This window comes from Poecilia reticulata, chromosome 8 (genome assembly GCF_904066995.2).
Source record: "Poecilia reticulata chromosome 8, P_reticulata-male-v2, whole genome shotgun sequence".
Taxonomy (NCBI): domain Eukaryota; kingdom Metazoa; phylum Chordata; class Actinopteri; order Cyprinodontiformes; family Poeciliidae; genus Poecilia; species Poecilia reticulata.
In genome coordinates this window covers 287,501-306,193 of record NC_088837.1, presented here as the reverse complement: position 1 = coordinate 306,193, position 18,693 = coordinate 287,501, and the positions used below count along the sequence as shown (strand labels likewise).

General features: G+C 39.5%; 3 protein-coding genes and 2 long non-coding RNA genes across 11 annotated transcripts in view; 2 read left to right on the top strand and 3 right to left on the bottom strand.

The window, feature by feature from the left end:
* Nucleotides 1–18,693, top strand: part of LOC103468219 (uncharacterized) — a 352,500-nt gene that overhangs the window by 67,058 nt on the left and 266,749 nt on the right. The window lies entirely within an intron of this gene.
* The window catches only part of hoxb3a (homeobox B3a), a 69,912-nt gene that overhangs the window by 32,719 nt on the left and 18,500 nt on the right, over nucleotides 1–18,693 (bottom strand). Inside the window, exon 1 of one of the 7 annotated variants that reach the window (XM_081609552.1) lies at nucleotides 16,544–16,987. The exons of 4 other annotated variants lie outside the window; for them this stretch is intronic. The gene's annotated coding sequence lies outside the window, so the exon portion shown is untranslated. Of the gene's footprint in view, nucleotides 1–9,160; nucleotides 11,019–16,543; nucleotides 16,988–18,693 lie in introns of those variants that run through there. 2 more of the 7 variants (XM_081609555.1, XM_081609550.1) reach the window with 2 other exon arrangements.
* Nucleotides 304–5,036, bottom strand: hoxb4a (homeobox B4a). Its single transcript, XM_008415110.3, has 2 exons — nucleotides 3,693–5,036; nucleotides 304–2,361 (listed from the first exon to the last, which is right to left on the bottom strand). The coding sequence occupies exons 1-2, from the start codon at nucleotides 4,150–4,152 to the stop codon at nucleotides 2,060–2,062; spliced, it is 762 nt and encodes a 253-aa protein (XP_008413332.2). The 5' UTR covers nucleotides 4,153–5,036; the 3' UTR covers nucleotides 304–2,059.
* Nucleotides 17,042–18,693, top strand: part of LOC103468206 (uncharacterized) — a 15,536-nt gene continuing 13,884 nt past the window's right edge. The window contains exon 1 of the long non-coding RNA XR_014088448.1: nucleotides 17,042–17,190. This is a non-coding gene — a long non-coding RNA (uncharacterized LOC103468206). The remainder of the gene's footprint in view (nucleotides 17,191–18,693) is intronic.
* Nucleotides 17,690–18,693, bottom strand: part of hoxb5a (homeobox B5a) — a 4,196-nt gene continuing 3,192 nt past the window's right edge. The window contains exon 2 of the mRNA XM_008415108.3: nucleotides 17,690–18,693. This exon is cut by the window's right edge and continues 450 nt beyond it. The gene's annotated coding sequence lies outside the window, so the exon portion shown is untranslated.

Sequence of the window (18,693 nt, the reverse complement as noted above, 5' to 3'; positions counted from 1 at the left end):
AGACAGTTTACCGTGGCTTTGTAGGCAAAACCAACACCGAGATAATATGTTATTATTTATCGTGTGTCAAATACTTCTTCCAGCGGAAAATCCTGATGGGGGACAAATCCACAGACACCACAAAGTAAAATGAAAGAAGAAATTATAATTTACCTAAAGCGTTAGATCAGTTAGAGAAGGAATATTTTAAATCCAATTTGACAATGAGGAGAAAACCTTAAAAATACATTAATTGTTCATGTCGTTATGTAAAAACAAGTGGAAACAATATTTAATAAAAAGAAAATAGAATAACACTGGAAATATTACACGTTCAGTAATTTATTTATATTTTTGGTCTATTTACAAAAACAAAAACAAAACTTGACATTAAGGAAAGTGAGAAAGGAACATATAGATATCCGGGAGGTAACTCATGTTCAACAAATACTATCATTGCGGCTGTGGCACTTGGATTATAACGAAAACAATAAAAAAATTTTTTGCAAATTCAGGTCGGATAAATAAAAACATCAGACACTTGAGAAAAAGGAATGTGCTCTGATTCAATGTACAGAAAAACATGAAATCAGAAGAAAAGAAAGAGAAATCACTTTTTCTTGGTCTGTAAACACCTTGTGTACTAAAACCTCTATCATTTGCAAACGATTTCATTCCGACATAGAACAAAAGAATAGAGCTTTTGTTGGAAGAAAAAATATACCTCTTCATTGTCAATAAAAGCTTGAAAACCTGTCACTTCATCAACGAGCAAGCGACAACAGGATGTCATAAAACATATTTATATTCATATATATATTTACACGTGAGGTAATAAGAAATACATTATTTAGTGCTGTGTACGTACTATTTGTACGATTTTGGTGTGATTATTAATGTCCAGTGGGAAACGTTTTACCTCATCCACGTTTCATAAGTGCTGGAAAATAATTGTATATCTCTGCAGCCTTTATGACATACGAATATGAGCAGTCAGTGGACCAAATAAACCTTCTGCTTCACTCTCAGCAATGTCAACGCAGAGTACCGCTTTACAATCAATACTGACTTCAAAAATAGCTCTAATAACATGTTCAAAAGTTATATTCTGCCATCAAGAACAAAAGGAAAGCCGAGTTCAAACTATAACAACTAACAATCAGACCGCCTGCTGGGTTCGACTTGTGGGTATGTTCTGTTTGAGTTCTGCGGGTACCAGCGTGGCTACATGATGTTTTCTACTGTTTTTATGCAGTATGCAGTGTGTGTGTGTGTGTGTGTGTGTGTGTGTGTGTGTGTGTGTGTGTGTGTGTGTGTGTGTGTGTGTGTGTGTGTGCGTGCGCGCGCGCGCGCGCTTGTGTGGAGGTTGAGTGGGGACTATGGAGGAAACGACAGTTCAATTTTTTAGAAGTGTGTCAGGGGGGGTAGTGGTCTGAGAGGGCGGGGTTATGGGCAGAGCCGCGCGGTTCACCCCTTTGCTTTGTACCCCACAAAGAAGACATAAATAATGGCTCTCAGGTTTGGTGTGATTAAACATGGAAGCTAGGATGTTCTCAAAATAATAAAAAAAAAGCTAAAGAAAAGAGTATTAAAACACACACACATGCACGCACGCACGCACACACACGCAGGCACGCACGCACGCACGCGCGCGCGCGCGCACACACACACACACACAGCACTATACGTAAAATATGGTAAGTGGGTGACTGTCTAGACGGCAGAAGTACATTTAAAGAGGAGAAAAAGTACAGCGATGTTAGGATTCGGGAAATCTATTCGACGAACTGTGTAGCTCTGTGTTTTTAATTCTAACACATGCCTCCCTTTTGGATTCTTTAAGTCAGATTTTACAAGTCCTCCCACAAAACCCCCCCACACAAAGTCATAGGTTTGTTACGGAACAGTCCGGGCCCTGCAGTCTGCCACGAGTTGAGTTGGTCCTCTATTCAAGCGTTAAGTTTCTACTCTGGTCCAAAGTGCACATTCCGGAGGGTTTGTTTCACCACATCTTCAGTTTCCAATCTGAAAACGGGAAAATACGGACGGGCACCACATTGCCACAACTCAAAGAGCCGTGCTATAGAGGTCCGGAAGAGCGGTTCTGAGATGCGGACACAGTCTGAGAGCTTGTGATGCTGTTAGTCCCGGAGCGGACTTTCGTGTTGGGCAGCTTGTGGTCCTTCTTCCATTTCATCCTCCGGTTCTGGAACCAGATCTTTATCTGCCGCTCTGACAGACACAAAGTGTGCGCGATCTCCACTCTACGCCTGCGTGTCAGATAGCGGTTGTAGTGGAACTCCTTCTCCAGCTCCAGAACCTGTTGGCGAGTATAGGCCGTCCGAGAGCGTTTAGGTTCTCCACCAGAGTAGCTGGAATTTACTGTGGAAAAACAAAGGGACGAGGCATTAAAAAGCCAAAAAAATAAATAAATAAATAAATAAATAAATAAATAAATAAATAAATAAATAAATAAATAAATAAATAAATAAATAAAGTTAGAAGATAGTAAGCTAACCAGGCATACGTAAACTGTTGAGAAATGAACAAGATTGTTGCAGCAATATTTAACTGGAGTATTGTTGTTAAAAAAATAAATCGAGAACCTGAATAAGTCTCTCACAGTGACACGTCCATGTAATGATTGAAGATGCAATTTATTTATTTATTTTTTGTGGTTTGTGTTGTTTCGCATGATGTGGTTGCCCACATGCTGAGAGACATGCAGATGTTGCCAGGAGACGCGCCGGGCCCGAGGCAGTGACACTCCACATCCAGATGGCGTTGTGTGAGCGCCTGTCTTGCGCGCAGACTCAATAGTATTTTGCGTCGACTTGTTTAAAAATAAAATAACTTTGTCTGCAACATTAATCAAACATCCAGAGCTAATACACATTATTTTCTGTGATTTCGTGAGCAAATGGCACTAACTGGAAGTGTGGATACTGTTCTCTTTGTTTTCTAGCTGGTGAAAAACAAAGGCGGTGGTTTTGGCGGAGGCGGGGAGAGGAGTGGTGGAGAGGCAGGCATGATGACACAGAATGACTGACTAAGTAATGATTCTACAAATCTGAAAAAAATACAGACATCTGCATACAATATGACGCGGTGGATTTCCGTCGTTCTGACTGTAAAAACGGAATAGATTATTTGTAGGACAACAAAAAATAAAAACAAAGCAAAGGTCGTTCGTTTTTCGCAAATATAACGAGTGAACTCATGATGAAGGCTTCGGTTGCAATACCAGTAGAGAGAATCCACACCAGACTGGAGCTATTCGCTTTCACATTAGTGTTTTACGACCGACTCTATAAACATGAATATTTCATCTGTCATAAAACTTCCCTTTCTTGGAACAACGAGAGGAACGGAAGGTTGGAGTCCACCGTTTATAAAGCCGCACCACTTAAAGTCGAATTACCAGCGCATAAAAGCTAACTTATGGGCTCGCTCCGAGTTGTCATAAGGCAGAGCAGCCTGAGATCAGCCTTCAAAAGACACCACAGCTGAGAGGTGTAATAAAAATTTATGGAGGGTGTAATTACATTGACCCTGCAAACAGACGACCGTAAATCTCAACCCTGCAGCAAGCCCTCTCTTCTGCTGCTAACGCAACATGGGTTCAGACGGTGGACACCAAGTTTTACGCATAGCCAGATCTCAGCTGCAGACAGTGGAAGAGAGAGGGGATAAAGTTCCCATGCAGCTCTTACCGATGTTTACATGCACCTTCTTCATCCACGGATACACCACCGGGTCCTTTCGGCTGCTGGCGGGGGAAGAAGCGCTTTGGCTGCGAGGTGTTTGGCCGCATATTGGAGGTGGAGGCGGGCTCGGTGTTACCGAGTCACAGCGGAGGCTCTGCTCCGACACAGGGGTGGTGTGCAGACCGGTGGGGAGAATAGTGTGACCCTGGGGGGACGTCACTTCTGAAGCGGGTTGAGGTGCACGCTGACACGGCGTGTACGGCGGCTCGAGTCGGTGTTGGTGATGAGCCGGGTTGTGCTCATTGTGGTAGACAGAGTCTGGCCGGAAAGCGGCAGGGTCCTGCCTCTGGGAGCCGTAATAGTCCGGGGAGTGACTGGGCAAATAGTCGCTTTGTGAGTATTCCTCGCAAGGTGGGAACTTCGGATCCACATAGTTGGAGTTGATCAAATAGGAGCTCATGACCATTAATTTCAGTCTTTTTCTCAAATTGCACAGGCTTGAAAAGAAATATAACTAAAATTTATATGTCATCCCTTTAGTCTTCGGTTATTCCTGTTCACTTAAACCCTCCTTCTTTTCTGTCAAGTGAACAAAGTTGGGATTCCACGTGACGGAAAGCAGCCAATTGCACGCCTCTTGGACGGACCCCCGGATAAGGAAATGGAATTAAACATACACTCCGCTCTCGCACGCGCAAGATCATATGACCTCAGTTTTTGATTAGAAGCTCTCACTTTAAGCCTCAATCATTTCCCCTGCTGGCTCTGCGTATCGATCTGCTCATATTACCAGACCCGGAGCTTGTACAAGAGGAAGAATCTCAGACAAAAAAAAACAAAACAAACAAAAACAAACAAATAAAAAACGTTGATGTTCTTACAACGATAAAAATGAGCCACATCTTATTCTTCGCAGTAATCTTTTGTCGCTTTTTCTTCTTTTAAGTGCCTGACTAAGCAGTTCAAGCATAAAATAAAATAAAATAAAATAAGTAGCGAAAGAAAGTACTCTGGGGAGTTAATGGCGCCTGCACCTCCCTCTGTGTACATACAAGGTGTGTGCAGAGGCTGTTTGCCAACTTTCTTCCCCCTTATTCTTCTCATTCTGCGCTAATACCGGGGAGTGGAAGAGTGGCCTGGCCGGCTCCTGCACCGCCACCCAGTAGCAGTGTCAGAGATTAATCTGACGTGTTTAGGATCGATAGAAAATTCATCAAGTAATTCAGGTTCAGCGGCCTCCTAAATCACCAGAAAACCTTTGCAAGAGGAACGAGAGTTCAGCATCGGTGTCATTCTTTTAAAACGCGGTTCCACCAGGCACCCAGCCAACAATCAACCAATCCTCACTTACGGTATAAAGTATAAAGGTATAAAGTGTATATATATATATATATATATATATATATATATATATATATATATATATATATATATATATATATATATATATATATATAGAGAGAGAGAGAGAGAGAGAGAGAGAGTCATGAAAAATACTGGATTTAGCGCCGGTCAAGGTTTAATTTCCTCCTCTCCGGTGTCAACAACCTGCCACATCATCAGCCCAGTACAACACCCAACCAAACACACACACGCAATAAATAGAAATTAAGCATAGCTCATTTTAAACCACAATTGCTGTTTATTAAAGTTAAATATGTGTACACAACATGCTGCCGATCAAAAGTGAGGACGCTGAGTGGACACACATAAACACCCATAGCCCATATAAAACAATTTGCTTCTAAAAAATAAAACTAAATAAATAAATAAATAAATAAATAAATAAATAAATAAATAAATAAATAAATAAATTAAAAACATGCAAAAGAAAGTCTGAGAAAGAGAGTGAGAGAATAGCAAATTATCCCGTCATCATACTTTTCACATAAAAATGTCATACTTTTAAACAGAACCAAAACAACTGCTGTATATTTTAATCACCCTGGATAAGGACTCCAGTATTCCAAATTCCCCATCAAAAGCAAAATATATATATCCCAAAAATGTCCTAAGCTAAAAATGTCAAAGCTAACAATGGAAAGAGGAGTGATGACTTTTAGAGGTTCACTTTAATTTTGCAAACACATTCGAACAGGAAGCAGCCGCTTGCGTGTCGTCCAGGGTCACGGTAGCAATGGTGAATCCGTCGTGTGTAAATCCACTATATACTCCCCTAGAACTGAATTTGTGATGCTTTTAGACATTTTGACACAAATCCGGATCTACAGGGTAGATATAGAAGACATCGACTCTGTAAAGGTGAAACTTGTATTGTTTTTATTATTTCTGATTTCTCTTCTCTATATCTGTCATTGACACCGGATCACGTGACAGCTCTGGTGGAATTTTAACGCTGTTCTAACGTCCTGCAGCTCGAGGCCTCACAATAAAAGCGAGCAGCTATTTGAACATGTTATTTTTGTTTCTTTGCTCTGATGAGAAGAGGAGAGTAGGCTTCACAGAATGCTTCAGTACTACTTTGTACAAATTTCTACATATTTTCCAAAGCTATAAATATAACTTAAATGAATACATTTAATTTGGTGGGAAGGTATTATAGGATTTTTTAAAACTGGTTATTTAACTGGAAATATGTGTTATTTACTTTACGATATGTATTAATTGTTCAAACGAATGGATTTAGAAAAGCATGACGAAATGGTTCATTATTTAAATTCCGTGTACTTATGTAAAATATGTTTAGCAGATGACATGACAGGATTACTAAATATGTATTTCATATATACTTCGAGACGTTGCTATTTTAACAATATTGATCATTTGAGTCTGTCCACGATGGAGGGAAATTTAGGCCTTTATGAGTCTGATTTTGTTTTTTGTTTGTTTTCTTTTGAAAATATATTACTTATTTACGTACTTAATACGTAGGATGTATTTTTTCCATTAAAAATGTAATGTGATATAAATCAGGCTAACCCTAATCAAATTATACAGTAATTTGGTTAAGGTTACATCTGTAACGAATCAAAAATTGCTGAGTAAGAAAATAATATCTTGGCTCTTGCAATAGCGGCCGCTCTTAAAGAATGAACGCATTTTCTTGAAAGAAAAGACAAATCACTTGGCACGAAGAGACCCTGTCCTATCAAAATTGTCATTAGAAATCGGCCTGGAGAATGGATGGAGCAGAGAATAAATGGATAAATACCGTTTCGGTGCAGTAAATGCATAGTTGTCTGTCTTGCAAACTCTGATGTAACTGAATTAAAAAGTGATTTTAGGAGTCGTTCTTAAAAAAGGCATGTAATGCATAATGGATTAGTTTTTTCTCTTTCTTTCTTTCTTTCTTTCTTTCTTTCTTTCTTTCTTTCTTTCTTTCTTTCTTTCTTTCTTTCTTTCTTTCTTTCTTTCTTTCTTTCTTTCTTTCTTTCTTTCTTTCTTTCTTTCTTTCAGTTGTACAGTTGTATTAAATAACACTGCGCCTTGATGATGATTACATTTAGTCCAAGTGTTATTTATTTATGTAAGAGGAACGTGGTGAATTTCATACATTTAGTCCGTTCGCCCTATGCTTTCCATGTAATTACTATCTTATGTTTTTCTACTCTGCACATCGATTTTTGACACGAACAGTTGCTCCAAGCTGCAGGCGATACTGCTCGACGTTTCCTCAAAATAGCAAACAACATGTGGATTGTTGAAATGGGAAGGAGTAAAATCTGCTGTGCTTTCTATTCTATTCTATTCTATTCTATTCTATTCTATTCTATTCTATTCTATTCTATTCTATTCTATTCTATTCTATTCTATTCTATTCTATGTGCTCATATTCCTGTCACCTTGACCCTCAGTTGAGGGTCATTCCAGGTATTGATCAAGTTATGTTGAATCTAACCACAGGACTCGTTTTTCTCTCTGTCAAGTTTGTCAGCACAAACCTTTCAGTCCAATAGCAGATCCATTGTTTTCCCCGCAAATTGTAGAGGTCAAAGTACCCAGAAAATATGCGGTCAAACAGGACAGGACAACACTTAGAAGAAACCTCAGGCAAACAAAACCTAGGAAAAAAAATAATTATATATATATATATATATATTATTTTTTTTTTTTTTAGTTTAACCGTTCACTGTTATGAACGGTAACAATGATTTATAATTGTTCACGGGAGCATTTATTTTCATAGTCAGTACTCTGTCCATCATGAGTGATAAAAATAAAATAATCTATACTCTAGTTAAATTGTGTAATTCAAGAAGAACGTCGATATCTCTTCGGGACAAAGCAAAATGCAAAATTTCCAAAATGCACATGCCTTTTAATAAAAAGCCAGAACAAAAAATTGCAAATAATAGCAAAGCAAATAAAAACCCATTTAATAAGGTTTTTCTTTTAAAAAAAAAACGTAAATATATAAACGAAGGATTTTTTAAAACATTGTTGAGGGCCGCAACAAGATGAAAATAAAACAGAGCATATTGAAGGGTTAAAGGAACCACATTGACAGCCAGCGGTCTTGTCAATGTTTTGAAATATTACGAATGTGAATAAGCTGCAGAAACAATGAAGAAGAGGAGAAATGCTACTTTCTCCCATTGTGCAGTTTGAAAAATAAACCCTGCTCAGCTCGGTGGTTATTGTTATGTAAAATAACGAACAGGGGGAAAAATGAAGAGCCGCAGACGTCTGACACGGATTGTGCTGCATTCAGAGTTCGAAGCTGTGAAGCTGAAACCTGCAATGTTAAACTCCCAGTCCAGAACTTCGACCATCATCACTGCTCCAAACAGGAGACAAACCGCTATTCAATGATCGAATTTTCATTTTCACATCTAATCTATCTATCTATCTATCTATCTATCTATCTATCTATCTATCTATCTATCTATCTATCTATCTATCTATCTATCTATCTATCTATCTATCTATCTATCTATCTATCTATCTATCTATCTATCTATCTATCTATCTATCTATCTATCTATCTATCTATCTATCTATCTATCTATCTATCTATCTATCTATCTATCTATCTATCTATCTATCTATCTATCTATCTATCTATCTATCTATTTACAGCACAGTCTCCTTCTGGCTGAGCTGAAATAAATAATTAACGCAGACATGGCACTAAAACGGAAATGGTTCTGGAAAACAGAAAGCAAATACTCCTCAGCCGATAAGACAGCGACGCTGATCAATGAAAAGGGCACTGTACTGAAAACAGACACACCGAGAAGGAGGGGAGGTGGGATCTACACGTGATCTTCCTCTTCCTCTCAGCTTGAACAACGCACCTGCTACACACACACGCACATACGCACGCACGCACGCGCACGCACGCACGCACGCGCACCCACCCACCCACACACACACACACACACACACACACACACACACACACACACACACACACACACACACACACACACAAAGCGAAATACAAACGAAGCATCTCCTTTCATGCAGCGTATTTTTGCTCCTTGCAGGCTACTCACTCCGTGGAAGCTCACCTGGCTTTCCTCCGTCGCTGCCACCGAATTGATCCATGTTTCTGATCCTGATTCCACCATGTTATACCAGTTCTTTTTTGTTTTAATTTACACCATCAACACAATCCTGGACGCCGTCATGTATTTTCTGCATAACAAGGCTCGTTTTACGTCAGTTGTCACGACTTATATCCGCGCTTCCCCGCTCTGATCTTCCAGCATTGGGTTCTTCGGTGTGTTTTGCCTTAAACCAGCTTCTAAAGGAATAATAGGTCATAACTAGGAGGCTGCCATTTCCGAAGATTAGCTCCTTCACGCACGCTTTCAGCCCTCTTGAAAACGAAAATATGACTCTTCGGCAGCATGCTTCACACGGTCCTCTAAGTGCGATTCTTCTCAAATTTAAATGATTTAACGAGAATCTTCCAGGGGGAGGAAGCAACCCGCACAACCGGACACAATCGCTACCGTCCCCCGCCGTCGGTGAGGGAGGATCCGCAGAGATCAGCGCCTGGTGGAAAGTGGAGGCTTTGGGACAGAGGTAGACAGAGCAGAGCGGGGCTGCTGTGAAGACTGTGGTCTCTTTAAGGCATTAAGTGTACGGACTCAAGTTTTCAAATTAATCTGCCAGTTTGGCACACTCTTTGTTTAACGCGCGAGGCGTGACGCCCCGCGTCCCTGATCCACATTTTAATGCTTGTGAGACGAGATGACCTCCCGTTCACCCTGAGCAGAGCCAGCCTCTCCCCTTTCCTTGTGCCTCACTCACCTCCTCTCTTTTCCACACCCTTTCTTTGACACGTCCACCTCTCTTCACTCCCTTCTGTCCCTCATCCTGTCTTTCTGTCATTTACTTCCAGACCTTCCCTCTCCCGCTTTATCTGTCATACCAAATTGAGTTGGAGTCATTACTCCAAGAAAAATGACCCATGGAAGTAAAGGTCTTTTTTTCACAGGTTTTATTCTTTTCTTCCACAATCAATTGTCCTTTTACTTTTGTTGTATAAATATAAATCACTCACCCATGAACAGTAATACGTGAACGAATCGAAAGACTCGGGAGTAGGCTATTACAAATCAATCTGTTATACAACTTTAGAGTTTGTATATCATCAGTAGTGAACTGCATGCAGACAATGCACAGAGCCCTGATTTGCTATATTGTCTAAAATGGAAAAAATATTGTCGGGGTAACTGAAAACATGTGTCCACAGTTTTCAAGTAATTCTATCAGTATTGCTTTAAACTTCACATTTCCCCATTATTTTAGCCAAAAACAAACTAATAAAACACCCAGTTACTAACAGGACTAATCAGCTCCCACATTTTAACAAACGGGTATAATCTTTAATATTCCAACTTCATACATTTCAGAAATATTTTAACAAAACATTGCATTTAAAAATTATTCACCCCCTTTTAAGCAATCTATGGAAATGCATTGACTGCAACAGTTTTCACATTACAGTAATTAAATAATCTTATTCGTGACCAACGAGCTTTATGCACGTTTCTGAATTTCGGATTCATCTTTTGCAGTGACTGGTGCAAGTGCAACATTGTTCAAATTTCATCCAAGTAGTCACGTGGTCAGTGGTCAAGAGTAACTGTGAAGACCTAAACAACAGTCTTGGAATTCAGTGCTAAATTGCAACATTTAGTTCCAGGACAATCAGATTGAAATTTGTACTTTGGCTGGACTTCTCAATAAAATGATAATAATAATAATAAAAATAGTGAGGGCAACAAATATGAAATTGGCTATTCATATTCACTGTAGTGTTATTCCACTGCAGTACAACAGTGGAATAGCTGCTTTTGTTTGCAAGAGATTGTACTGTACCATTTTGCCTACAATCTCTTCATTCTATAAAGTCTGCTAAGTAGTGGAACTTGTTTCTGCTGATGTGAGAACCTGTAACTCTCTCTCTCTCTCTCTCTCTCTCTCTCTCTCTCTCTCTCTCTATATATATATATATATATATATATATATATATATATATATATATATATATATATATATATATATATATATATATATATATATATATATATATATATATATATATAATAATTGCTGAAATATGAAGTAATTAAATGTATGAGTGAGAGAGAGCAAGAGAGAGTGTGTGCATACGTGCGCCAGTGATTAAGTCTGTGTATGTGCGTGCATGCGTGTGTGTGGTGTGAAATGACAGTTTTATGTGGTGATCAATTTTGTCCTGTTTTATTGTATTAAATATCTATTTTGTAACCTGTTGTTAACTAACTGCATATGGAATAAGCTTATGCTATAATCAGGAAAAACACCTTTAATGGTGACATTTATGTTTGAGCTGTACACTGTCCCTTTTAAAAAGAGCCTTATTATTTTATTTGTATGCTATTAAGTCAAGTCAAGCTTATTTTCATACATTTCAGAGACAAGGCAGTCCAAAGTCCTTTTTCCATATAAAAATATAATTCAGTCATAAAATATGGATGAAACAAATAAATGTTATATTTTGTCCGATGTCATTATCAAAATTGTCAAGCAAATACACATCAAATATGTTGATCACTGTTCAACTTACTGCTAATCAAAATAAAATCTGGATTTTTATTCTAGATTTAAAGTAACTCCGTTTTTCAGCTTTTGTTTTTTTCAGCGTTTGTTCTGTAGTCTTCTGGAAGTTTGTTCCAGATTTGTGATGCATAGAAGCTGAATGCTGCTTCTCCATGATTGGTTCTGATTCTGGAAGTAAAGTAGAATCAGAACAAGAAGATCTAAGAGGTCTGTAAGGTTGATACAACAACAGCAGAACTTTAATGTAGTGTGGTGCTAAAATGTTCAGTGGTTTATAAACGAACATTATCTTAAAGTCTGTTCTTTCACTGAAGGACTGTAGGACTGGGTGATGTTCTCTATCTTCTTGGCTTCTTGGCAGCAGCGTTCAGGATCAGCTGTAGTTGGAGGATTGATTTGTTAGTCAGACCCGTGAAGACGCTGCTGCAGGAATAAATGCGACTAAAGATAAACGCCTTGATGAGTTTCTCTAAATCTTGCTGAGACATTAGTCCTCTATGCCTGAAAATGCTTTCAGGTGATACAAGGTGAGTAAATTTGGGGTGGAGGAAAGGGTAAAGTGCTGGGATTCTTTAGAATAAATACGCATAGCACATCGCAGTGGCTTGATCATGCATAATAAAATATAAACATTGAGTATATCTACACATGTTTCTAAGGACCATGTCTTGAAAATTAGGAATCATCCGATTCTAGTTTGAGTGGATATAAAACAAATGTTGGACAGTGTGAACAGGACATGTAGCCTAACACCTGTACCTGCCTGCATGTCACTGAATACCCTCCCTCCGCCAGCCTCTCTCGCTCTGTCTCTCCTGTCTTAACTGCATCAAGAGGAGCGTTCTGGTTTTGTCACTAGGTTGGTAAGGAATGAAAGGTCAGGCCTTCACCTCTACTTCGCCTATTATTTCTGTCATGAGTAACATGACAGTCTCATGACAGTCCCCCTCCTTCTATTTTTTGCCTTTGACATAGTGCTGGTGGTGGAGAGAACTACCGCATGATGGCGAACTTTTGACCCTTCAACTCTGAACTTTTTGCTGGTAGCCCCAGCAGCGAGTCATGTAGCCCTGCTGATAACAGCTCCCCCTTTTTCTTCACCAGGGGCAGGAAGAAGGGAGTAGAGAGGAAACAGTCATAGTAAAGGACAGACATTCACATGCTTCTTTAAATATCTCTAAAAAATTTTCAGCAGATTCAGATTGATCAACATGAAACACACTATTCACCAGCTTATGCGACTTTTTTCCCCTTCTAATTGATCGCATTAGAGAAACCCTACCGTCGGACTTCGCAATTAATCGGTAAGCAGTACAAAAAAAATAAATAAAAGGTGCAGAAAGACCGGACAGAGCTTAAAGTTAATGCCAGCTGGTGGCTTAAAGGTATGGTGGGGGTGTCGGAAGGATTGGAGGGGTGGGGTGGGGTGGCGCCTTGTGAAGGTGGTGCAGAGCTGGTTGGGCTGTTTCCATCTGTCCTCGTGGTCTGAAGCGAGCTCTGGTGGCGGTGAAGAAGAGCTGCATCTTGTAAGAACACAAGATGCCAAGATATATATATATATATATATGCCAAGCATATAGGAGACAAGGCACTACAGATCGTTGTCAACCCAACCTCTGAGAACGAAAGAACATATATTCTTTCTGAAGCTCATGCAAAAATTAAATCTGTCGACTTAAAATATGGCTCATTAAATTGTCACATAAATAGATCAAACGCTTCTTTATTTATTTTCAGATCTGCCTGAGTCGTTGTTGACAATGTTTACTCAGCCAGACAAGAGGAAGTTTGTTATTTGTCTCACATCCTCCTGACATCTGATTCGGAAATAGAGGGCACTTCTGAAAGCAGCCAACTGTTAATACCTTTCCCCCATGTTAGTAGAAGCTTTCCCTCGACTTTGCTCCTGCGCAGGAGTCTTCGTTGTCTTGCTCGGCTCGAGCCTGTCTGTTGACCTCGCGGTGACTCCGTCTCGTTCATTATTCATGAGTCTTGACCGAACTTTTCACCCCTATCAATGTCCAAAGGCCATCACGGCTGACGTATGGGTCTCTGAGCACGCGAACTGTGACGTTTCGGAATCAACAGAATATTGTCAAATGCCAGATGAAACGCAGCGCTGAAACACTGACAAGAGATTCTGGCCCAGGAGACAGACAGCAGCAATGAAGGAGAATGGGAGGGTGAGGTAAAAAGGGGGCCACTGACCAATCTCTAATCATTGAACTTCCTTTTTATGCGGTGAAGCAGACACGTATCCAAAATGAACAAAAATACTTCTGATATTCAAAAGATTTCTTGAAGAGAGTACGCTTTTTGTAAAACACAAAGCGAATGACAAATCCCGGTCATTTACCTGTTTCACTTCAACTGAAGCCCTAAAGCAGTTAAACGCAACAAGATGTATCCCACAGGAAGCCCACGACTCTCCCTAACACACCAAACACACGCCTTCTGCAAAGCCTGGCAATAAAAGGTCAGTTTCATGAGTTCCTAACTCCACTCTTCATCACCAACACAAACCCAGCCCGTCTGACAGCTTCAAACAAGCAGCAAGCCCATACGCATAATGTACATAACGCACAACAGTTAAAAGCGGCTCTTTTGAGTGGAACTGCCCTATGCACATAAACGACAAACTGAACACACACAGAGCAAAAGAAAAATATTAAGAAGAAAAAAGGAGCTCACAGTTCTGCCTGTCCATTCCAAAGCTTCCCTAAGTCTCTTGGAATGGAGAGACATGTATATTTCTACCAGTCTGAGCGCCGCGGGGAGCTGTAAGTGTGAGGAGAGCTGTGTGGGAGGAAAGCGGCAGGGGCCGGAGGCCGCGGACCGCGGTCCTGTTTCATCATTTAAGGGAGGAAGCTGATGAAAAATGTAATAGGGAGGTTTTTTTGGCTTCCTGTTTACTGAACTGAAATTTACTCAAGGACCCAGACCAGCCCCAAAATGCGCTACGTACTTACGGGCCAACTCAAAGAGCCTCAAACATTTTCACAGAAATCAAAATTCCTTGCATACATACATACATACAAAACTAAATGTTGTTTCATTAATTTATTTCATAATCCGTTAGATTATATTAACATTGACAGCACTTCTCAATTATTATAGTTGCCAATAATTGCAGTTGAATTGCAATAATTGTATGTCCAGGATCTGCAACTTAATTTTGCCATTATAAACAAAGGGCCTTCTGTTTTATATTCAAAGGCCAACAACAGAAGCAGAGTGGAAAAAAAACAACAGAAAAAAATATGTAACTAAAGTAACTTAACCCAAAAAAAAAGGTATGTTTGGTGACGCAGCAATTGTGTTAAATACAAAAGACCTTTCAGTCCTTGTTGAAGCAATCAGCATCTATCTATCTATCTATCTATCTATCTATCTATCTATCTATCTATCTATCTATCTATCTATCTATCTATCTATCTATCTATCTATCTATCTATCTATCTATCTATATATATATATATATATCTATATATATCTATATATATATATATATATATATATATATATATATATATATATATATATATATATATATATATATATATATATATATAGCGTGTGTTATTTTAGCGACAGTAACACACACACACACACGCGCGCGCGCGCACACACACACACCCACACACACGGTTACATTAATCGTCTTTACTTAATGATCATCAATTAATTTGTCAGGTGTAGATACATTAAATTGTTGCTGCTAAAAGCAGGAGCTTTGCTGAAATTCTGGAGCTTGTGCACCAAGGCAGGATCCATTTCACTGGCAAACGTAATTAAATGTGAGTTAACATTTTATCAATGTTTTTGAAGTATTGATATCTGCAACTGATGTAATGGAAACACATTTTGCTGGTAAATACATGAAATTCACTCAGTCTATTTTTACTGCAGTTCTTCAAGTTCTCACTATTCCTTTAAGTTTGACATTAAATGCGGTTGAAATCTTGTATAAATGAAGAATTTAGGATCATTAATTTATTTATTTTTTTACTTTTTGTTTTTTGTAATAAAGACAAAAATAATGTCAGGTTTAGAGTTGTATGTGTGTTTAGGTTTGTGTTACTGTGGTTTAGAATGTGTTTATCCGTTCAGAATGAAAGAAAACGTATCCAAGCAGGTTTCAGATGGAGAACGTTGAAATGTTTGCGTCCAGTTCTCTTTTTTTATTATTATTTTACACCCAGCCTGTCTGGAAAACATCAGAATGATGTCAGACAGAGGTTCGCTTCTTCCCTTTGACACATGTCACTACATAGTGTGATCTTTATGAATGCAGAGATGTGCATGTTTTTACAATTTTCAATTCTTATCTGAAACAGCTTACAGCACAAGATGATTGTGCATAAAAAAACTGTTGATCAGGTTGACCGAGAAGATAGGATCAGATTATTTGTTTGTTTTGCGCCACCAAAAATGTGATCATCTTCTTACGCTTTTGTTCTGTTTAACTCTATTTCCTTTAAACGAATACTTTGAACTAGATCTCCGAATATTTCATTACAAATTGAAGAAAAAAAAAATACATTTCTAAAACCTGAAACAGCTGGTTGCATTTACAGGCCAGGGTTATAGATACAAGTTAAAGCGACACATGCGTCCGTGGCTACAGATAACAGCGCTCAAACGTTTGTCTCTATCTATAACCTCAGGATCTTCGCAGCACCAGCCTCATCAGCAGGTGTCATATGTACCTGAAATCCACCGGAGCTGGTGGCCGCGCCAAACAGGACTACTGCTCACAGTGAGTGGCACGTTAATTACACAGCTCCATTTCCCACTTTACCAAACACACCCCCTCTCTCTACTTAGCTCCCACTTACCGGGAGGCGTTCACTCTGCGTCCCGACTCTCCTTCCCCAAGCTTTTCCCAGAGTCCACAGCAGACCACAGCAGAGATCTCCGGGCTCCAAGTGTGAACCAGAGCAAGAACAGCTGCGGCTAATAGAGGCCTGTTTTCTCTCTATTCCCCTTTCTTTCTCTCTCTTTTTCACTGTCACAGACTCACACACACGTACACACACACACGCAAGCGCACACACTGCTTCTTTGCCTCTGTCTCTACTTACTGACCCCTTTAGGATCCACACAAAGCCGTTAAACCGTCACTTGCTTTCTAGAATGTGAAATACATGGTACATTGTCAACTCCCCTAAACCATAAAACTAACTTTATGGACCCCACGTGACCAGAGGAGAGCCAGTGAGAGGAATCAGAACAGATTTTTACGATCTAACTTGGAGATACAAACCCTCATCTGTTTGACACGTAAATGTCAATCCTGCCTCCATTTTATAGTGTGGCCCAAACCAGGAAGGGTTAGTTTAAAAATCTATGCATGTCTTCATACACCAACGCATACAGACACGAAAAAGAGCCAGGAGACTGTGTCCTGATGAGCCTCGGAGAAGGACCCATTTGACTACCGAGTAGGTTAGAAAGAAAAGCAGGGGAACTGCACCAGCAGTCGGTGAGTTTAAAAATTCATTCGGTTGTTTACAAATGGAAACCAGGAGAAGGTAACTTAATTTCTCTGGGAGCAGCATCCGTTGAAGGCGGAAAATGCTGAAACGTGACGCATTTGTCCACCGCCGATCATTTGTTATTGTATCCGCACTTAGGGCATCAGAGAAGAAAACTGTCCCGTTTTGACCAGCTGGTTGTGTGTTTTGCTGTGTCTTTTCTGCAACCGGGAAGCTTTGTGCTAGAATACCGCCTTTATCCATGAGGCTGCTTCCATGGACTTTCAAGACAGGCCTGCAAAATAGAGAGACTGTTAGGAGAATTCGACGTAAAGATATAATATTTTAGCAGAACGCAAAATATCAGACAACGATTATGTAAAATACCATGACGTTTTGGTGTAAATAACGTAGGTGTGAAAACGTTTTGCAGAGAGCTTGGAATCACACTATACTGCATAACATTTCCTTTCTTCACTGTGAACCAAGGCCTTATGCTGTCCGGTCTGGATTGCAGTGAGAAACTTTATTCACAATTATGTTTTACTCAATGTTACAAATAACTACAAAAAGCTTACTGACAGAGTTTACAGGGACACAATACCACACAGATTTCACGCATCCACGCACTCACATAAAGTAACCGCAAACAGTAAAACAGTCAAAATGTCGCTATATCTGTGTACATCAAATATGACATATCCAACAAATCAACAAATTACAATAACAGCATGGCACAGTTGTACTTATTTCAATTATATATACAGCAATAAGAACGGATAGAGACGTGAATGCCAATTTGTTAACAAACAAATACACATATGCACATACTCTCAATCACAAACACGCTTGAGCAAACATTTCTCCTTCTTCCACAGTAAATATTAGTGCAGATGTCAGTGATGTAGTAACAACACTGTGGCAAGGTGAGTGGACGGGAGGGGGATGCAGATTAAAACAAGTAAGGGTTGAGTTTCAGTGGGTGGAAATAACTTAGAGGACCTGTTCAAGAGTTGAGGTTGCAATAGAAAGCAAATTACCAATATAATCCACAGGATAAGTGAAATAATATCAGACACACCATAGCCAGAAAGTACGGCTGGGAAAGACCTAAAGTCGATCAATCGGTATTTTGTATAACGACACACACACACACACACACACACACACACACACACACACACACACACACACACACACACACACACACACACACACACACACACACACACACACGCACGCACGAACGCACGCACACGCACGCGCGCGCGCACACACACACACACACACACACACACACATATAAAACATAATATATGAAACAACTAATATATATATTAGTTGTGTGTTGGCTGTCAGTTCATAAGAGTACCAGTCAGTATTCCCCTGTGGTCCTGAAACACCGCTATAGCATTCGAATGAAAAGTGCTGCGCTGCTGTAGTGTATACAGCTTCTAATCTGAGAACATACATTGTTTTATAAATCAAAAGTGAACGTCTCGGTTAATCCT